This window comes from Fusarium vanettenii, assembly GCF_000151355.1.
Source record: "Fusarium vanettenii 77-13-4 chromosome 6 genomic scaffold NECHAsca_20_chr6_4_0, whole genome shotgun sequence".
NCBI lineage: Eukaryota > Fungi > Ascomycota > Sordariomycetes > Hypocreales > Nectriaceae > Fusarium > Fusarium vanettenii.
In genome coordinates this window covers 1,618,757-1,638,692 of record NW_003315865.1, presented here as the reverse complement: position 1 = coordinate 1,638,692, position 19,936 = coordinate 1,618,757, and the positions used below count along the sequence as shown (strand labels likewise).

At 53.0% G+C, this 19,936-nt stretch overlaps 5 protein-coding genes across 5 annotated transcripts; 2 read left to right on the top strand and 3 right to left on the bottom strand.

Moving 5' to 3' along the window:
- Positions 1-2,525: 2,525 nt before the first annotated feature.
- NECHADRAFT_81884 (uncharacterized protein) lies at positions 2,526-4,479 on the bottom strand (the record flags this gene model as incomplete). The annotated part of the gene is made up of 3 exons (XM_003044834.1): positions 2,526-3,522; positions 3,675-3,877; positions 4,420-4,479. The coding sequence occupies 3 exons, from the start codon at positions 4,477-4,479 to the stop codon at positions 2,526-2,528; spliced, it is 1,260 nt and encodes a 419-aa protein (XP_003044880.1).
- Positions 4,480-9,135: 4,656 nt separating this feature from the next.
- NECHADRAFT_81883 (uncharacterized protein) lies at positions 9,136-11,065 on the bottom strand (the record flags this gene model as incomplete). The annotated part of the gene is made up of 4 exons (XM_003044833.1): positions 9,136-9,715; positions 9,790-10,137; positions 10,193-10,930; positions 11,055-11,065. The coding sequence occupies 4 exons, from the start codon at positions 11,063-11,065 to the stop codon at positions 9,136-9,138; spliced, it is 1,677 nt and encodes a 558-aa protein (XP_003044879.1).
- A 691-nt stretch (positions 11,066-11,756) lies between these two features.
- On the top strand, positions 11,757-13,871 carry NECHADRAFT_62166 (uncharacterized protein; the record flags this gene model as incomplete). Its single annotated transcript, XM_003045233.1, has 1 exon — positions 11,757-13,871. One exon carries the CDS (start codon positions 11,757-11,759, stop codon positions 13,638-13,640), a length of 1,884 nt encoding a protein of 627 aa, XP_003045279.1. The 3' UTR covers positions 13,641-13,871.
- Positions 13,872-14,320: 449 nt separating this feature from the next.
- NECHADRAFT_81881 (uncharacterized protein) lies at positions 14,321-17,018 on the top strand (the record flags this gene model as incomplete). The annotated part of the gene is made up of 2 exons (XM_003045232.1): positions 14,321-16,310; positions 16,366-17,018. 2 exons carry the CDS (start codon positions 14,321-14,323, stop codon positions 17,016-17,018), a joined length of 2,643 nt encoding a protein of 880 aa, XP_003045278.1.
- A 598-nt stretch (positions 17,019-17,616) lies between these two features.
- On the bottom strand, positions 17,617-19,580 carry NECHADRAFT_70422 (uncharacterized protein). Its single transcript, XM_003044832.1, has 2 exons — positions 19,290-19,580; positions 17,617-19,023 (listed from the first exon to the last, which is right to left on the bottom strand). The coding sequence occupies exons 1-2, from the start codon at positions 19,476-19,478 to the stop codon at positions 17,806-17,808; spliced, it is 1,407 nt and encodes a 468-aa protein (XP_003044878.1). The 5' UTR covers positions 19,479-19,580; the 3' UTR covers positions 17,617-17,805.
- Between the last annotated feature and the right edge of the window lie 356 nt (positions 19,581-19,936).

Genomic DNA, 19,936 nt, shown 5'->3' with positions numbered 1-19,936 from the left:
TCCAAGGCGTAAGCGCGGGTCTGCATAAAAGCAGTTTTGGGGCATTGGGGGTTTCTCAAAAAAAGATAAACAAGGCATCGGGGTGTGTTTCTTTTCCTTTTCCTTTACTGTTCATATTTTACTTTGCTGCGCCCATTTAGAGTTGGTTGAGACAAGCCAACAGCGTGGCAGAAGGCATCCTCGGGGTGCGACATTGGAATCAACCGGATCGAGGTTCCGGTTCTTATGAGTGATGGATTTATGACCTTCTAGACAGACCAGCATCGACAGCTACCTTGTACAACAATTGCCTTGATGGCTGTTAGCTTTGAGCGATGCTTGTTCACATCTGTATATAACTAAAAAGAAGAAACAAAAAAAGACTTAAAAAAAAAGTTTAACCAACCATGACGTTCCTCACTTGTGTTATTGTGCCTTCCAAGATGTACCTAGTGACTCACAAACCTTTTGACCAATGTCAACAAATATTAGACTGCCCTTATACAAAGTCTATGTAAACTCTCAACAAAACCTTATCTCTCAGTCAGGTATTTAAGACGTCCCATTCCACACATGGAGAGAGTCAACCTTTGTGAAATATCGGAAAAACAACGCCAGCCTGACCAGCGGCCTATCTCGATGCCAATGATGAACCCGACATCAAAATTCCCTCTTTTGACAAAACCAAATGTCTTTTAAGTTGCTGCTGCATTGGGGGTTCTGAGGTAACTTGATATTCAGAAACAACAACAACGCCCCCTTTTTTCAGTCGGATCAGACAAACAAAAGTCGTAACGACATGGCACCTATGATGAGAACCCAGATCATCAGCTCTGCAGCAGGCTGACATTTCATGTCTCCAAAATGCGTGGGTGTTTGGGGACCTGAGGTACACAAAAAACAACCAACAATAGCCTCTTCCTTCAGCTATTGGATGAACCAAAGAATCGTAACAAGTTCAAAGCCGCGCCAATGATGAGATCCAGAGAATCAACTTTACAACGGGTTGGCATTTATTGTCCCGTGGAGTTTGACCAGGGGACCTGAGGTACTCAATAGCTTGCCGAAGCTGTTTGAGGATATACAAGTCGTAACAACCAAGTCGCGCCGATGATGAGACCTGAAGAATCAATTCTACGGCAGAGTTGACATTCATGTCCCGAATATGGGATAAGACTAGGGACCTGAGGCACACAGTAGTTTACTGATTGGTACTGTTTGGAAAGATACAAGTCGTCGCTACAACCAAGTCGCGCCGGTGATGAACCCTAGAATCAGTCATGCTATGGAAGCTGATTGACATTCATGTCCCCAAGTTGGGGCGAGACCGGGGATCTGAGGTACACTATCAATAATGTCTTGCATAGACAAGACATGGCAAGTTGCCATACCCCATACTGTCATGTTAAGTTACATGAACAAAGGTAATGAGGGATGAACTAAGAAAGATGGCATCGACACATCACATAAAGAACTATTAAAAGGGGAACATGACAAGTGATAAGCCAAACCAAGTCGAATTCGTAGTCGAGTTTTCTATTCGGTGTTTGTTTTTCCCCTCCAAGCAAGCAAGTATCCAGAATTCCTTCGTCCCAAGAACCAATGCTGTGTAAACACTTGTCCAAACATCATGTCTATCCCGATCCCCCTTCCGAAACCCCCCCTTTCCCTGACCTTCTTCCTTCTTTACCGTCTTATCTTTGTCGACCCCAACCCAACCAACGTCTGATGTTTTCTTTTCTCACTTTGTGCCGTAACCCAGTACCAACCAATGCTCCATGTTCAATGCAGCCAAAGAAGAAAGATAGAAAAAGAAAAGATAAAAAACACAAAACCACATCCACCCAGCCCAAGTCTACATGAGTTCGTTGATGTCGAGGTTCTAATATGTCGAGCATCATGAAAGGAAGAAAGAAAGAAAAAGGGATAAGAGAAGGGAAGGGGGGAAAAGGGCCAAGACATATGTACACACACACATGCTGATGGAAGAAGAAAAGAAAGAAAGAAATAAAAAGCATCAAGTCAAACCCCCATGAGACAGAAGAGACTGAATGAAGTTGCAAAAGGACAAAGCCCACCAACAACCACCCTCCCTCACCCTTTGAGATATCAAATATCCGTTTTCCCTTTTGATACTCGTCCGTACCATCCCGTACCATCCCTTTATCTTCACCAATTTTTTTTGTTGAACAAGATCCAGTCCCCACTCACCACCATCACCAACACTCGTGAACCATGAGAAGGGGACAACATAACCAAAATACAATAAACAATTTGCTTCATGAGCCTGTTGCTGATGGTGCATGGACCCCCCTTGTCCATGACCAGTCGTCGCCATATTGCAACTGCGCTGTGCCAAACAATCATGATGAACAAAAACATGTGTAACAAAAATCAAACATTAAATGAATGAATGAAAGGACAGAGGGGAAATGTGATATTCGCAACAAGGAAATTCGGTCTTGTATCCCTGAGAGCATCTTCCAGGGCTTGTCCCTTGTCACAATCTTGAGTTATGCCCTCCAATCTTTGATGCTCCCTTGTCGTCAGTCCTCATCTCGATCGTCACGGACCTTGTCCTGATCCGTGTTGCTATTGAAATCGAGCGGCGTTTGCTGGCCTGACGAGGACGTAGTACCGTCCGAGGTAGATCCTTTGAGTCGCCGGAGACTGCCTTGTAGTTCGAGGTTCTCGCGCTCAAGCTGGTTTCGTTCCTGTTCCAGTGCTTCAATATGCTTGCGCGCCATTTCAAGCACCTCGCCCTTGCTCACACGGCGGTCTGCATCGTTCGCGGCATCGGATTCGTTTTCGTCACCGTTTCCGTTTCCGCCTCCGCTTCCTCCAGATCGAGCTTGCTCTGGCAGAGCACTGAGGAGGGATTCGAATTGCGCGTTCAGACGGTTGCGGTATTGCTTCTCGACGAGGTTATGCGACGCTCGGGTCCGTCTTTCTTCTGGAGTATCATTAGGCTTGTCACGACTATTCTTGGACGTTCGAGAGGCACTGCGAAGCTTGCTCTGGCGACTGGAAGCTGTCGATGTCGTTGACGCCATGGATGCGGATTTAGAGCCAACGCTGGCACGACTGTTCTGTGACGTAGAGCTGGGGCTGGCTGCATCGGATACCGAAGGCGCACCACCAGCGCTGCTGCTGCCGCCCTGAGAAGCTTCAGAGGTTTTCCGTGCGTCCTTCTTCTGCCTTCTAGGTCGGGGCGTTCTTCGTGGTCTCGATGAGGGCGCGGGGTGGTTGTCTTCCTGAACTTCGTCCACTTCGGCCCAGGGGTTTGTAGTTACATGAGCGGCGGGCGTCGTCACCTTTGGGGTGCTCGCTCCATGACTGAGAGCGTCATCCCAGTGATTGGAGACGGTACCGTCGTAGTGACCCCTGGATGAATGTATGCTGGATGGCGAGACGAGCTCGCTTCCATACGCGAAAGCGGGGTCTGTCGACGCATGTGAGAGATGATTCTGATGGCCGATCGTGCCGTCGCCAGCAGGGATCATGGCTCCTGGGAAGTCGAATTGAGGTGGATTCAGCTGAAGACTGTTATGTCCAACGCTGTAAAGACCCCAATCTATTGACATCGGGCCTGTAGACACTGGGAGCTGGTTCGCATAGCCCGTTGGGCCCTGCGTCGAATGAACGCCCCCATGGAGGTTTTGCAAGCTCTGCGAAGGATGCGCTCCATGACCTACAGGAGTCGGAGGACCGTGTAAGTCGAGGTGAAGGTGCCCGCGTGATTGCGCACGTGATGAATCCGGTAGTTGCATCCCGAGTACCGGGTGATGGGCTGGATGGTGGGTCTCGATCTCGGTCGGGTCTGGCCGCTGCGGCGGATCGCGGCTGGGTCGATTCGGCGGCGAAATGGGCTGTTGATGCTGAAAATGACCGGGTGGCGCTGGCGCCATCATCTGCTCCATCAAAGATCACAAACGTTAGACTCTCTTCTTCATCATCAAAAAAATTTCTGGCCTCATGCTGTCGTCCTGTCCCGTCTCTACAGCTCAAATCTGCTGCGCGCCGCCTCCCGTCCCGTCTCGTCTCGTGGCTCCGCTTCACAGGTCGGGCGCGTTTCCTTTCTTGAGCGACATTGCCACTGAGGCTGGTCCGGAGGTTTTCTCCGTCCAATCTGGCTCCCTCCAGCACCTTCTCTTGAGATCTATGAGAAGCCATGACCACATGTCATGACCAGTCATTCGAGTCATGGCGCCAAAGAGACGGGGTAGAGATGGATTCTGGTGGATTCGAGCCACAGCCACTGGCCTGATGTTTGGAGCAGCCATGTCTTAGTTGCTGCGAGCGGCAACTGAGAGGGCAGACAGCAACCATCTCGAACGCCCTAGCGTCGGCGTTCCTGACCCTCACCACCTACCATCTCAACATCACATTGCGCAAAGAGACAGAAACAACGACAGCTTCAGTTACCAGCATCAAACGTACCTCTGGCTCCTCTATGAGGAAGTCATAGAATGACTGGTCCCCGCTGTGTTCCCCCGCCATGGTAGGGATCGGGGAGTCGGCAGGATGCAAGAAATCCTGGATCTTGGGGGTTCCTTGGGTGTTCGTCCGGCCCCCGCGTTGTCGATGTTCGAAGGTGTGGGCCGGGTATCCGATTGTATGTCCTCTGCAACTAGGCGTGCCCAGGTTGCCTTGCTCGGTAGCGGCGGCTATTGTGTTCGTCTCTGTCGACGAGGCTGTAAGTGGCTTTGATGCAGAGACCGGTGAAAGGTCTTCTGTCTTCGATTCGTGAACGTCTTGATAAACGATTCTTCGTTGACCTTTGTCGGCCTGGGCCTACGGCCGGCACCGTGCTTCACCTTGGAGGCCGGTGATCAAGGGGCCGAACTGCTTATACGGTCCTGGTGAAGCCGCAGATTCGACGTCACCGGAGCCTGCTCGATAGTTCCAACGCCACCCGCGGCGCGCCGCATCGGACCAGCAGCCTAGAAACTGATGTTCCTATTCCCGTCGGGCGAGGCTATGCCGGCGTCTCGTGCTCCCACGAAGCCGGACAAAAAGTCACCCCACTGAAGAGATTTCTCGGCACCACGAGACAATCGGTCAAGCGACCGATCGGATGTCCTTCCCAGTCCTTGCTTCTTTTCAGATGAGCGAATTACGATGCCCGTATTCTCGCTAACGGCACTCAACGTCTCCTTCTCTGCCCCTTTGGTCTGCCTGTTGGTTGCTGTTGTTAACGTCAGAGCGCATGCTGGGTAGGGTGACTTTTCCATCCATCGGCACATCTTTACTCACCAGCTCCCTCTTCTGCCGCGCTATCGGACGCCCGGTCTCAACAGCGTCCCTTCCTTCACGTCTCGGTCTCGGGAACAATGGCCCCTTTCCTTTCCTTCTGTCGTCTTCCCCCGGCTTCCCGCGTCTCCTCTCCTGAGGCTACTAGAGTCGAGTGACTAGTCACGGGGACACCCAATGGTAACCCGAGGCCTGAGCAGATGATGGTTCGAGGCCCTTGATGACTGCACTGCTCTGGCGTGTTTCTGCACTCGCCCCGGGAATCGAATGTGGTGAGATATCTTGGTGTCAAAAATAACATAGGGCAACTCGGAAGGGGGGGTTTATGTCGAGGCAAGACAAGCTTCTCGGCCTTCCTCCCCACGTGAATGGGAAGGCTTCCAATAGGAGGGGTTGAATGGTTTGAACCCGTGGCCGTGGGAAACCCAATGCCGGATAATGGGGAAGGCCATGTGTGGATTCAAGCTGACGCCTTGATTGCATTTTGCAATGACTCGACCTTGGAATTGGTCAGTGTCCCCGCCTTTACCGCCCCAAAGGGGGTTTTAAGGACTGCTCCTAGGGAGCTGGAGCTGGAGCTGGAACTGGGTAAGTAGGTGGGCTCGGGGGGGACAGCCTGGGCTGGGACTGGGACTGGGACCGGGACGGGGTCTGGCACCGAGACTGGTGCTTGGGCATTCGTTCTCTTTCAGGGCGATCGGCATCTCAAGGCCTTGCCCATCCCGTCTTTATTGGATACCTTGGCCCGACAAGCCCTACTGCTCACATGTCAAGCGCGGGAGGGTGCATGAAGAGGCGTATAGATTTTCCCTGTCAGAGCCGGTCTCCGGGCCCTCATCAGTCTGGCGCGATACGGTATCATATTGCTGGGGGGGCATTGTGAGCGGTCAAATCTCGATCTTCCGAGGTCAGGCTGCTCCCTCCCCCGGCCACCGTCCTCCTGTCTCTGATACCCGGTGGAGAGGAAGTACAGTAGCCGTCCGTTATCTCATCAGGGCCCATGCCAAGTTTCCAGCTCAGCCAGCCTGGGTTGCTCTGGGGGGCTTGTTGGAGGACGGGCCACCCATAGGTTTAGAAGGGACTGGGTATATTTGCCTGGGAGACAATAGGCACGGTCATCATGACGCTAGATGGCACCACATGCGTCCCCAACATGATCTTGTGATGTAAACCGGTTCTCCTAGTCCCAGCAGGACGGAAACGACGCTGTACACGGACCCGAGGCGGCCCCATTGATCTGTTGCTCGGGACATGAACCCTTCTGCGAGGTACAGATGGGCTCGCCTCTCACCAAGTGGACGGCGCAGGCTTTGGGTGTGTAGATGTCCGTGGTATGGTGGTCTGATCCTAGATTCGCAACCGAGGAGCGGGGGGGTGGCTGGCTATAGCCAGGGGGGGCCGCAAGCTTGGCCAGCGCAGCCAACGAAAAAGTATGCCATGATTGGGAAAAGAGGGCCCTGGACGAAGGGGATTCACGTCGGATGCTGGGGCTAGGACGCTTTGAGGCGGGCTGGAGACTGATGGAGTCAAGTGTGGTCGTTGGCCGTTGGGCTGATATGTCGTTTGGGGGGGGCGGCATCAGGGGACGAGAAGGGACAACGGTTTTTTTGTGGGTTAGGCTTGTGTGTAGTACATTTTACTCGACGTCACCGCTTTGAGGGGAATTTTCTGTTCCTCTTTGGGGTATAATGGCATTCTCTTGACATTGCCATGCTCGCTCGCCCTCGTTCTGGGCGGGTACGCGGATCGAGGAGGCGCCCGCCCACCTGCAACACCAAGAGTGAGCTCGAACCGTCAGATCAGTCAATCCGGAGGGGAAAGAGAGAGGGAAAAAAAGAAACTGTTGGTTCCCACCTGGGCTTCTCTGTGAAACAGCATAATGTAGGGGCTGCATGATGGGAAATTCGCGGCTTGCTCAGCCGTGACACATCGACTTTTGGAAAAGCTGATATCCATCCCTCCTAGGGTTCGAGAGAGCGCCTTGCCGAGGGAAGATGTAACGGAGACGCTGCGGCGGCATGGCGTAAAGGTCGAGTCTCGAGGCTGACCAATGACGAGAAACAGAATGGACGGGGGGACCCCTTTCCCATTTCTGATGTGAGCCGCTCTTTCCTGCTTCGTAAGGCGCAGTTGCAGATGAACCCTGGATGAGTGTGTTTGGGAAGGTGCCGCTCAGGTAAGGTAGGTATGGCAAGACAGGCAAGGTAAGGCAGGAAGTGTCCATCCATCCATCCCTAGAGGTATCCGTAACACTTTGCCGGGTGCTACACGATGGACGCATCGGTGTCGACGGTGGATCGCCGAGGATGCCGGGTGTGTTGCCGTTTGAGGGGAAAAGAAGAGAGGGAGTGAGGTTGGGGAGAGGTTGGTGGGAAAGACAATGGACGGATGGATGAGATGAATTTATAGTTGTGGTGGACGACCTCCCTCCCAGCTACATCTTACGAGAAGAGGTTATTCCTACTTACAGCTTCACGACTGAATGAATCTACTCAAGTTCTCTCAAACACTCGAGTCCCCTGAATGGGCTGCTCTCGGTGTTTTTTAACCAAGTTGAGGATCAGATCATATATTCGCGAGACCCAATTTCGCAACCCAACCGCCACTAGATGAGGCACCATGATACTTGACGATGCTCCCCAAACACTCCCCCCTTCCGCCGCAAGCCGTGCCACATCTTGTAAGCCGAGTAGCCGCCCGTAAAGGAAGGATTCGTTCGTCAATCTGAGATGGAGTGTTTATGCAATCCAGTCCGACTGAACGAGGGCCTCATGCCCTTGACCCTGGCTGCTTCTGTGCTTCACTCCCAAGCCTCTACGCGAGCGGGCCCTCTCAACTCGTTCGGACCGCCTAACACAAGTCTTCGGAGCCGGATATAATGAGCTGTCATAATGGGAAATTCAACCATAGCTGGAAATTTTTTCTTTTTTTCCCTTCCTGCAGCCCCTCTTGGAAATTCGCGAAAAAAGCAAGTTCCCTGACTTACACCCTGGCTGATCTGATCTTTGTCCAAACCTTAATCAACTCAGTAGCGCGCGTTTAAGATGAAACTCTTTCCAATAACCACCGTCTCTCTCTTTTCCACAAACGCACCTCCCAGATCTCGTTACTTTAGCTGCTTAGATCTCATCAGCCACTGGCTGGAAATAAACTTGGCTTCCCATGAGGCGTCATCTACGCACTCCTCCTCCAGATGCCACTAAAGAATCCTCCCTGTGCCATGTCGCATCGCCTTGCAGTAGCCTGTCTTCTCGAAAACCTGCCATCGCCGATCGAGGGGCCCCTGATCGTCGCTGCCAAGACGAAAACGGCCACCAAAACATACAACTTCTCCACCAACCGCACCGCTGCCACGAAACAAATGACCTCTCACTGTTAAATGGCGATAGTTGCCCTGAAAGGCAATGGGGTCTGCTAATAACTAAGTAATGACTAGGAAATCCAATTGAGCATTCAATGGACCTTGACGACACACCCTGAGGCACAAATGACTAAATGGTGGCTTGTGCTATCAAAATTACATTCATACGAGGCAGCTGAACAACATGCCCAAGCTTTGGGGCCGCTCTTCGCGGCTGATAACTAGTAGTTGACGATCAGAATGTCACAAGTCAAGGAACCCTCGTCAATGGCTGTCTACAAGACAGGGCTGCCTGCCGTCAGCTGGGAACTAGCCCTGTAAAGATCTAGACAATCCGGGGCCGGGACAGGTGCAATAACCGCGAAATGTTTATAGCTATCACTATAGCATGAGCCCATGTGTGATATCATCTTCTAGCCTGAACGCCGCCAATACATCTGTATCTCCAAGACCAAGAGCTTTTCCCAGCCTCGTTCCATTAAATTCTCCCACGGATTCCCGCATAGCTTACACCCCCTCCAATTGAAACCCCGAGACTATACTTAGGTGGTCTTCTTCTTCTTCTTGGGCCTCTCCTCCTCATTGTCATCATCATCGTCATTGCCATCGTCATCGACACCGCTCTCATCACTTCCTGAGCCGGAACTCTCGTGGGCGCTGTCGAACTCCTCTGCGACATCACTTTCGCTGTCAGCCTGGAAGTCTTCATCCACACTCTCCTCGTCTTCATCCGCTGAGCCTCGGTCGGCCTTAGCGACCACCTCATCCTCGGAATCATCCATCTCTTGGTCAAGTGCTGCAGCGAGAAGGTTGGCGTCTTCGTCAATCTCGTTCTTGACGCGGAGACCCTTGAGCTTGAAAAAGGTCTCAAGAGCCTTCAGGTCCTCACGACTAATGTTGCTGAACTGCGATGAGCCGGCGCCGTTCTTCAGGAGAACAGTGATATCGAATGTCGACAAGGCTGACACAGCTCCGCCGACACGAGAGAAGGTGACCGACTGAGTCTGTTCGTAGGCGATGTAAGTTGCCGGCTTGGGAACAAACATGAAGGCCTTTTCCAGGCAGTAGAGGGAACCCTCGCTGGCCTTGATGGAACACTTGATACCGTACTGGTTGCGGTGTCTAAGCACAAGTTAGCAGTCGTTTCAACTAGGAAAGAGTAGGGAACTTGCGTGATAAAGTCCTTGGCAGGGGACGAAATCTTCTTGTTACCGAGACCACGGAAAATCTTGGCCACAACCTGGTGGAGAGGCTCCTCATAGTGAGGCTCGAGCTTGTCTTGATACTTCTTCTTGAGCTCCTCCTCGTTGAGGTTGAGGTCAATGGTAACCTCCTCGTCCTTCTTAAACTGCATGACAACGAAGGGGTAGCGAGTTTGACCCTGGCGCAGAGGTGGATCGAGACCAATGACAAGCATGTAGTGAACCTCGTCGGGCTTGGGAAGCACCATGAACTTCTTGATGGCATCGTATTGGATCTTGTAGTCGTACGTTTTTCCACGGAGGCGGAATGATGCCTCATACATATCGATGTCAAAGCGACCTCTGGAAAGGACACGTTAGCGAAAGAACAGCAAGGTACCGGAGTCTTGAGTCATACCTGGGAGTGAGATGCAGAACATCCAAGAATGTGGCGATGGTGTCGCCAGCTGTTTCGCCAATCTCGGCCTTGTCGATCAGAGTTTCGTAGAAGAGAGTAGCTGCGTTCTTCTCCTCCTCAGCGTTGCCGGCATCACTGCCAGCATCCTCGCCCTCGGCCTCCTTACGAGTGGTGACACCGGGGATGTAGAATCGCATCTCGACCAGCTGATCGCGACCAGCGGCAGCCTTGGAGCCCTTTGATCGAGCTCCGCCGAGCGACGGGTTGGCGCCCGAATCGGCGGCTGTGGCAGGAAGGGACATTTCTACGGCCACTTCATTTCGACCAGCAAGGTTGGTGTTTGCGATCTCCGAGTAGGCGAGCTCGAAAGCAGGTCGATTTTGCACGCTGAAGGTGAGTTCAGACTTGGCGAACTCTGCCTTGCCCCAGTTCCAGCCGCGAAGAGCGTGCTCCTTGTTCTCGAGAACAGTGCTGTACCAGTTCTTGAACACCTTGGAGAGTCGGTCGTAGTCCTCCTGCTGGAAGCCATCGAGCTGGATGATGCCAGAATTGGCGCGTTGCAAGATCTTGATCTCATATCCCTTGGCGGCGCGACTCCATTGCGCAGAGGCGATGTTGCTGTGATCGAGTGTGAAGGTGTCGCCGCCGCTCGCAGGCTTCCAACCAAAGCCAGTTTCGGCGAATCTGCACTTGCCGCTCTCCTTGGAGAGGTCCAAGTAAATGTTGTCGAAACTCTCGCTGCAAATTGATGATTTGGTTAGCTGTTGCCATGGAGATGCTTCGTGAGGAGATCTAGAGTTCGACGGAGCCTCGAGACCATCAAAGACGCTTCGAGGGTGAAAGAAATTGATCCAAAACGTACATGGCAGTCATCGCGACGACTTTGCGCAAACTTTTGGTGTGGAGAGATGAGATTGGAAAAGGACAGTGTCGTCTCTTTCTCTCCTTTCGAGGCGACAATGGGCTGTGATGCAGAGCACGGTCTTTGGAAATTTGAGAATAGGTTCTCAGCTAAGCTTCGCGGTCGCGTCCCCCAAGTGCCTGAAAACACGCGCTCCCCCGTGAACCACTATAAAGGCCCCACTTCAACAAAGGCTCCAGGGTGCTCTAGGCGTCAGCTCGCCCTGGGGAATGCCTCTTGCAGCAATGGTTGGGCGGCGTCGGCCTCCCCAACGTTTGTCCGGTCCGTGCAGTCACATGGTCATGCTGTTGGAGGTATCATGAGGGGGCCAAGACTACTTACTTAACATGAGACGATAGTAATTAGTAGAAGGTCGGTATCCTTAGCTACAAAAGTGGCGGAAAGCTACCTAAAATGGATCAAACCTTATCTTCAATGCGTGGCTTGCCCTCCGACAAAGCATCACGGTACTTGTGCAACCTTCCCGGCAATGCTCCACCAGCGATAGCGCCCGCGTGCTTGAAATGACGACGTCGTTGGCTATCGCCATCCGTCACTCGTCGCCTTCCTCCGACTCTTCCCTCTTCTTCTTCCTCATCATCTCCATCCATCTTCTCCTCCTCTTTGGCCAACACTTATGCCTATTGCTCATCCATCCCTTGGATGGTCCATACCGTCATGACAACAAATAATCGCCGCCGGTCATCCGGCTTTCGATGCGCCTCGACTGCTCGAGTATCTGCTTCGCTACTGTTATCATTCCTCGCCTTTACGCCATCATCCGCCTCCGGCGTTGTCGACCGCGGTAGTCGCTTCCAGGACGATATCCTATTGCCTCCTGGGCCAGCGATACCATCAACTCCCGAAGTGCCTGCTCCCGCCGAGCACACTTTCACACTCCGACATATATACCACCACGGCACCTATCTCCATCCCAACCTCCATCGAAAGCGCGATGTCAACCACGCTGAGTCAAGGGTGTACTTGGCCGCTGAAGATGGTTTTGAGGAATACGAGATGACCCGGCTCACGGCCAAGAGCCGCGCCGAACCGATCCATCGTCTGGTAGATCGAAGACCATCTGTTGTTGACCCCATGGTCGCCGAGTCTCGGCAGCGAGGTTACGTATCCGTCCTTGATGCATCGGCGTGGACCACAGATCAAGTTCCATCCCCCGACATCAAAGACAAGAATACTGTCCTCACATTAGCGCGCATGACTGCCAACGCTTATGTTGAGCACGACACTGATGCTGACTGGGAGGATGTCGGGCCTCGGTGGAATCGAAGTGCCGATTTCGGTTGGGAGGGTGACGGTCTTCGTGGGCATGTTTTCGCCGACGACACAAACTCGACCATTGTCATCGGCTTGAAGGGAACAACAACTGCCGTTTTTGATGGCGAAGGAACCACGACTAATGACAAAGTCAATGACAACCTCTTCTTCAGTTGCTGTTGTGCTCAGCAAGGCCAGTGGACCTGGCATCAGGTCTGCGATTGCGCTACTAGCACATACACCTGTAACAACACTTGTGTTGTTCAGGCACTGCGGGAAGAGAACCGATACTACGCTGCTGCTCGCGAGCTATACTCGAACGTTACAGAGCTCTATCCTGATGCCAATGTCTGGCTCACAGGCCACTCCCTCGGTGGTGCCGTCACGTCCATGTTGGGCATGACATACGGCTTGCCTGTTGTCACCTTTGAGGCTGTACCAGAGGCTCTTCCGGTTTCGAGACTCGGCCTGCCCCTTCCTCCCGGTGCTGACCCAAGCTTCCCTCAGTTGCGCGAGAACACGGGCACGTTTCATTTTGGCCACACCGCAGACCCGGTCTACATCGGGACCTGCAACGGTGCCGCGGCGTCCTGCTCATTTGCCGGATACGCTATGGAAAGCGCGTGCCATACGGGCTACGAGTGTGTGTATGATGTCGTGGCTGATAAGGGCTGGAGGGTCGGGATCGGCACACACCGGATTCGCTCCGTCATTGACGACATCATCACCAAGTATGACGATGTTCCAGAGTGTAAACGTACACCCGAATGCCGAGACTGCGCACAATGGAAGATGTACGAAAGCAACGGAACCGAGACTACGACAACATCATCTTCATCAACAACCACACGGACTCGGACTCGGACATCAACTTGTGAGACGCCAGGGTGGTGGGGTTGCCTGGACAAGTCCACTCCAGGGGCGACTACAACATCGACAACGTCGTCTACAACTACGACCTGTCTTACACCTGGATGGTTCGGATGCAAGGATAAGACGACTACTGAAACTACTACGACGGAACCGACCCCGACCACGACTTGTGAAACTCCAGGCAGGTTTTGGGGTTGCCGGGATGAAGTGGTCGTGACAACGAGTGCTCAGCCTGGTAGTGCGACGCAAGTTCCTATCACTGCTGCGCCTACAGCTACGTCAACGGATCCCTCGAGTGCCTCGCCACCTGAGAAATCAAAGTGTCTCCACCGCAACTGGCTTGGATTCTGCAAGGAGTGGGAGGGAGAGGAAACGGAGTTCGACCCCGACGAGATTTAGTATGGGGTGATGAATGAGATCTCATGTCGAGATGGTCATATGCTAACCATCCGACATCATGGTACCTGACCATACACGCAATCTCGGAAAGCTCGGGCTCCGGATACAAGTTTGAGGTTATCTGGTCTTATTTTCAGTTTTTAGCTTGAGGCGGATGCTTCTGGGGTTTTTAGTGATACGGGCGGCATTCTCTCGCTCGCAACAGTGAGAGACATTTTTTTTTCTCCGTCTTCGAATTGATGAGGGCGTTGGGCTGGGTTGGGATGGTTACATGCAAGCAATTTGATGGTTTTGGATTAGCACAGATAGATCAACTCTACTTGACCTGAGAGTCAGTGACGGATAACAGCGACCGTTAGACATTAGCATTAGAATATTTGAAATTATATTTAACTATGAATAATGGTAATTATGCGTGAATCATGATTGTATGTAGTTGTCATCTTAAGGCTGTCATGGATATCCACCTCCACCGGCACATGAGTTGGTTGATGTCAGCGGGCAGCCAGAAATAATTCTCAAGTGCTCCCCACCAAAACGCGTCTTCCTTACATCCAACAAACTCCTGGCGTAAAGCCGCGACACCACGACATCCCATCGAAACAAACCAAAGGCAGCCGGAACAGCGTCATATGATGTCGCCAGCCTCGATTCATCTCATTGACCGATGATATACCGCGATGGAGACGGAATCCAAGCCCTCGGAGATGGACACTCCCCGTTCATCCTCCCTGTCGAGCCTCAGCGATAGTGACAGCGACAGCGAGACAGCGAAGAATATCCAGCGCCGCAGCAACGACTCCGATGGCCAGACAAATAATGAAGACAAGATAGAATGGCTGGCCACGACAAGGAAGCGCCGTTCGACCGCCGGTAATCGGATGAAGTCGATGCTCGCCAATGAAGAGCCCGATTCAGACCTTGAACTCCTGTTTGCAGAGGACGAGAACGACCAGGGCTTCTCCGATGCTGGTGAAAATGCATCGGACGTGCACATGGACTCTTCTTCCGACGATGAGGATAATGACAACAACGATGATGATATGGAGGGCGAGAAGGAGTTGGAGAGACAGGCCAAGGAGCGGCGCGCCGCCCAACGGAAGCGAAAGGCCCAAGAGGCCATCCCTGCAAAGTTTCGCAAGAAGGTTCGCATCGATCCCACGACCAAGACGCCTGCTGCACCCACGAGGCCCCCGCCGCGACCTAAGAAGAAATCCGAGCGAACCTCGTGGCTGCCCTCACCGGCCGATCTACCGACCCGAGCGTCGTCCCGCCAGACGACCCGACTATCCAAGGAGCAGCTTCACCAGCAGATGGTGGAGCGTGAGGCACGTCGACTAAAGCAGGTCGCACAGATGCAGAAGAAGGCGGCTCGTCTCGAGGCTATGAAGAAGCCACCCATGACACAGGAAGAGAGGTTGCGCGAGGCGGCCATCGTGGAGAAGCGCAACAGTAAGAGTCTCAACCGGTGGGAGGTGGCAGAGAAACAACGCGAGGAGGAAAGACGAGCGAAGCTTGCGGCTTTGCATCAGAGGACACTCAAGGGACCATTCATCACGTTCTGGAGTGGCATCGGCGAGTGGATGGGCAAGCACATGGTGATCGAGGAACCAGCTAAGGAGAAGAGGAAGAGGGGTGAGAAGGCTAAGGGCAAAGATAAAGACAAGGGCAAGGGCCAGGACAAGACACCTGCTAGTGAGGAGAAGAAGGATGGTAATCAGGATGGAACGCTGGCTGCTGGCGATGCTTCATCCAAGGCCAAGGGTGAGGAGTCGCAGCCAGCACAACAGCAACCATCAACGACACCATCACTTGAACCGGCTACAGCACCAAGGGCCAAGGAACCTGAGCCAAGTGCCGCGCCCAAAGTCGACGATGCCGTTACGAAACCTGCAGAGCCTCCTTCAACGGCGCCGAAAACGACATCTCCCACTCTCAAGACCGAAGAGCCTTCTCGGTCGATGGCGATGCCACCACCACCTCCCCCTAGTGGTCTAGCCATACCTGCTCCTCAACCTCCATCATCAACACCAACGCCGCCGCCGCCGCCGCCATCTCCCCTTGCTCCTCCAACAAGTGGCCTCGCCGCTCCATCCCCTCTTCCCGCCACCGCACCACTAGACACAACTCAGCAGTCCATCATGACTCCTCCAGCAGGTCTAGCCCGTCCACCAGAACCGAAACCTTCTGGTGTTCTGGCAGCCCCTATTCTTGCCCCCCCTCTCGGCATAAGTGTCAACGGAGCAGTGCCTCCTATGATGGGCTTTAGCAACCCCAAATCCAACGTCCTTGCACCGCCGAACACATCCCAAGGTGTTGTCCCTCCCACCTTGTCGGCCATCGCCCCTCCTCCCTCTATATCCCCTCCAGTTACGGCCCCCCCTATCCCAAAGCCTACACTGGCGCCGGCAACTACCTTATCAACAACAGATGCAGCTCCAAAAGACGCCCTTCCACAGCCTGCACCCAAACCTTCCGATCTCCCTGCTAAAACCCCTAATGCCGACCCTTCAACTGCACCTAACCCCCCTGAAGCTGAACCACAGCCACGTCAGCCATCGACCGGAGCTCGCAACGCCATGGTTTTTCAAAACTTTGACAATAACGCGCTCAAGGATCGTACCATCCAAACTCAGATCATCTTTGGCCGAAAGATGAACAAGCTACCCAGTAAGACCCTTGAATCCCTATTCATACCTCTGTTGCTAACGCTCCACCCTCAAAGAACCTTCACCCGCTCCACTCTGCGTCATCACAAACCACCCTGCCCGTTACCGTGATCCTCGCACTGGCCTCCCGTATTACAACGCGTACGCGTACCGCGAGATCCAGCGTCTCATCCGGAACGAGTACCGCTGGAGCTGCGCCCTCAACGCTTGGGTCGGCAGCGGGACGTACGCGGCCAGGGGAGTCCCTGAGCGCTTCCTAAATCCTAACAAGAAGGGTCCTGAGAAGAAGGAGCCGGCACCTGGTGATGAGACCAAGGGAGAGGCTGCGAAGACTACGGATGCGGCTCCTGTACTAAAGGGCCCCGATGGGACGACGGGCGCTCAAGTTCCAGAGAACAAGATGAATGCCGCCAAAGAAGAGCCAAAGCCCTCTCCTATTTCCCAACCCGACACGGCAAAGGCCACGGCTCAGGTCAACCCGGCTGCACCTATCAACTCGACACAGCCCTCAGCGGTTGTGCCTTCACCCTCAACCCCAGTCCCGGCTCCAGCTCCAGCCCCGGCTTCGGCTCCAGTTCTTACTGCTCCAGCCTTTGCTCCCCCCTCTTCTGCTGCCGCTCCTACTCCCCAACCTCAGCTACAGGCTCCAACAAACCCACCGCCGACTACCGTGGGAACTGCCACGACACCAGCTCAAGAGGCAAAGTGAAATGATTTGCTTGGATTATTGATACGGGCGTTGTGGTCTCGGGCTGTTTAGCACATTTTGGTTGTTACCTTGAGGCGAGGAAGAGTAGTAGTAATGCGATATGACAGAACCAGTGTATTTTCTACGTGTATCAAAAACTATATAGATAGAAAGATGCCTATGATGACAAGAAATCAATGTGGGAACATACCATATCTCCACGTTGATAGAAGACAATCTTTGTTGGATCAAAAAGTACATCATCTTTGAGTAAGAAAAGTCAAGACAACAAATTCGAGTCGAAGATCAACTTCATTTCATCTATACAAGTCCTATTAGACCCTTCATGACGAGCATATCGTCATCAACAGATGGAAAGAACATGGTTGTTCAACCCAAACATTGCACCTTTGTCCTACCAAGATTGCGTTGCAGACATGACCATAACGTCCTCTTCCACGTGCCCCCCGAATCCCATTTTGATCCATGTCTATTTTGCCTCGTACACCATCCCAATGCCCTATGCCCCCATATGCCCACCTTCCTTCCATCCGTATTACCACTAAGGGTATAAATGTTTGTAGTATAGTATGCCACTTTCAGTTCGCTCCCATTGCCGACACTTGCGCCATCCCCATATGTTTTTGTCCATTCCTAGTAAACGCCAAAATGCAAAGCCCATCACCTGCAAATGCAGGGACAGTAAAGTAATACAAAAACAGATGCTGAAACTGAAGACCAAACGCCGTCTCTATGATGATGATGCTGCTGTCTGATGAAAAGAAAAAGTTGAGAGCTGTGTTGCGATTTAGTTGCGCTTGGTGCCGATAACATCAACCATCCAGCCCAGCTCGGCAGCGAAGTCATCCAATCCAGTGTCAATGGGAGCACCCAGGAAGTTGCCACCACTGACAGTGAAACCAGAATCGCTCCTGGAGAGTAGAGAAGGGGAGTTGACTTTGCCGTAGGTCGGCTTAGGCTCCGCAGTCTTGGCTCCCTGCTCCTGAGGCTCAGGAAGACTGTAGCACTCGAAAGAGTCGGTCGTCGAGGGCATGCCAGCGGTGGGTTGGTAGGAGAGGATATCACTGTTGTTGCTTGACACAACATCGTCTTCGTCGTCGGTCAGGTCGAAGAAGTTGGTGTACTCATCCTCGGCGAAGTTAGGTGAGACAGGAGAGAGGAAGAAACTCGTGGCAGGGTTGAAAGGAGCACGAGGCACTGAGAGTGTCTCAAGCCGGGGTCGAGAGGGCAGCACAGCGGATGCGGGCACCTCTTCTGTCTCGTGAACCTTTTGCTTGGGTGGCTCGGTAGGAATGAGGGTGATGGAGCTCTGGTTGGCCGCCTCGGCATTAAATGACTCTGTGGAAGCGGAACGCTTGAAGGGAGGAGGTGAGAGGCGGGTGACATAAGACTGAGTCTCGGATGCTGCCGAAATTGCAAAGTTGTCGTCGTCGTCATTGTCATTGTCGTCGGCGATATCCTCAGGGATGACCAACGAAGGCCTCTCACTAAGATTTGAGTCGGGTCGGGGAGGAAGATCGTCGGACAGGAAGCGGCGAAGGGACTCGGGGGAGATATCCCGGGTACGGGTACCCTCCGATGGGGTTGTGCACCGATCGTCAAAGTCCTCCTCAGTGAGGCCAGTCATGTCGTTGCGGACAGGAGATCGACCTCGTTCGCCATCACGACTATTCAACTTGCGACCAAACAAACGTTTCCAAGCTGCCGGGGCGGGGGACAATGACCGAGACGAAGCCTTGTGGTGTAATGAGGGAGAGGAGCCAACACGGTAAGGGAGATGGTTGGCGGCTGTTGTAGGAGCGGGTCGAGGGGTGGTGTATTTTGATTCGGGGTTCATTGTCTTGAAGTCGGCAGCACGAATAGATGTGAGAGATGCACTTCGCTGTCGGAGAGCCTGCTCGACAGGGACAATCAAGGTGTTGACGGCTTGGCCTGGTAGGTAAGGGCAGGCAGTTGTTGAAGGGAGACTAGGGTCGTGTGTCTCGACAGAACCATCCACCTCATACTGAGAGTTCATTGTTAGAATTATAATAGTGTTGTAAATGAGTGACTGAATTAGGTAGACAAGAGAAAGAGTGAAGAGGTGGAGTAAATGTTCTTGAGGGGTTGGGCCAGCGAGTGTAGATGTATATGAATGGCAGTGGTGGTGGTGGGTGGTTGTTATTAGTTGATATGCAAGGGATGGAATGAATGTTTATGTTTGTTATGGGGTATGGATGGTGAGATGAAACACAATGGCAAAAAGACACATGCCAAAGTGGAATGACATACGTAGTAATAATAGGTATGACCCATCTTGAGACCACCGTGCCTCTTGTTCAGACACGAGCCTGAGGGAGAGCCGAAGCTTGTGCCAACACACGTCGCAGAAGCCGAGACGGAAGCGTCGTCGCAGACGATGTCGCGAAAAGAATAGCAGCCTCTCCACTGGCCACGGCCACGCCGGACGTCGCGTTGCATGGGGTAAGATTGGCTGAAATTGTCCCAAGACCCAATAAGCTGCACGGACTGGGTCGAAGGGTGTGTTTGACTGGGGATGCATGTCAGCGCCCGCCGCTCAGAGCCACGCACGATGCATCGGGCCACGGCATCGAAGGGGAATAGAAGAAAAGAAAAACATGGGAAATTGCATAAAACAGCCAGCCACACACGCGGGCTCCCCAGCCCAAGGGAGAAACGGCACTGGGACTGACTGGCATGACAGCTGAGAATCGTGGGGAGCGAGACCAGGGAGACCAGGTACACCCAGCATCCATCAACTGTTTGGTCAACTGTCCACTGCAACCAGCAAATAGTTCCAGAGAGATGGAGTCCATGGATACCCGCCTCTGCAGTGAAGCCCAAACCCAGCCAGCCATCTGCCAATGCAATGCCATGCCATGCATGCACGCAACTGCACGCTCGCAGAGGTTGGCCGT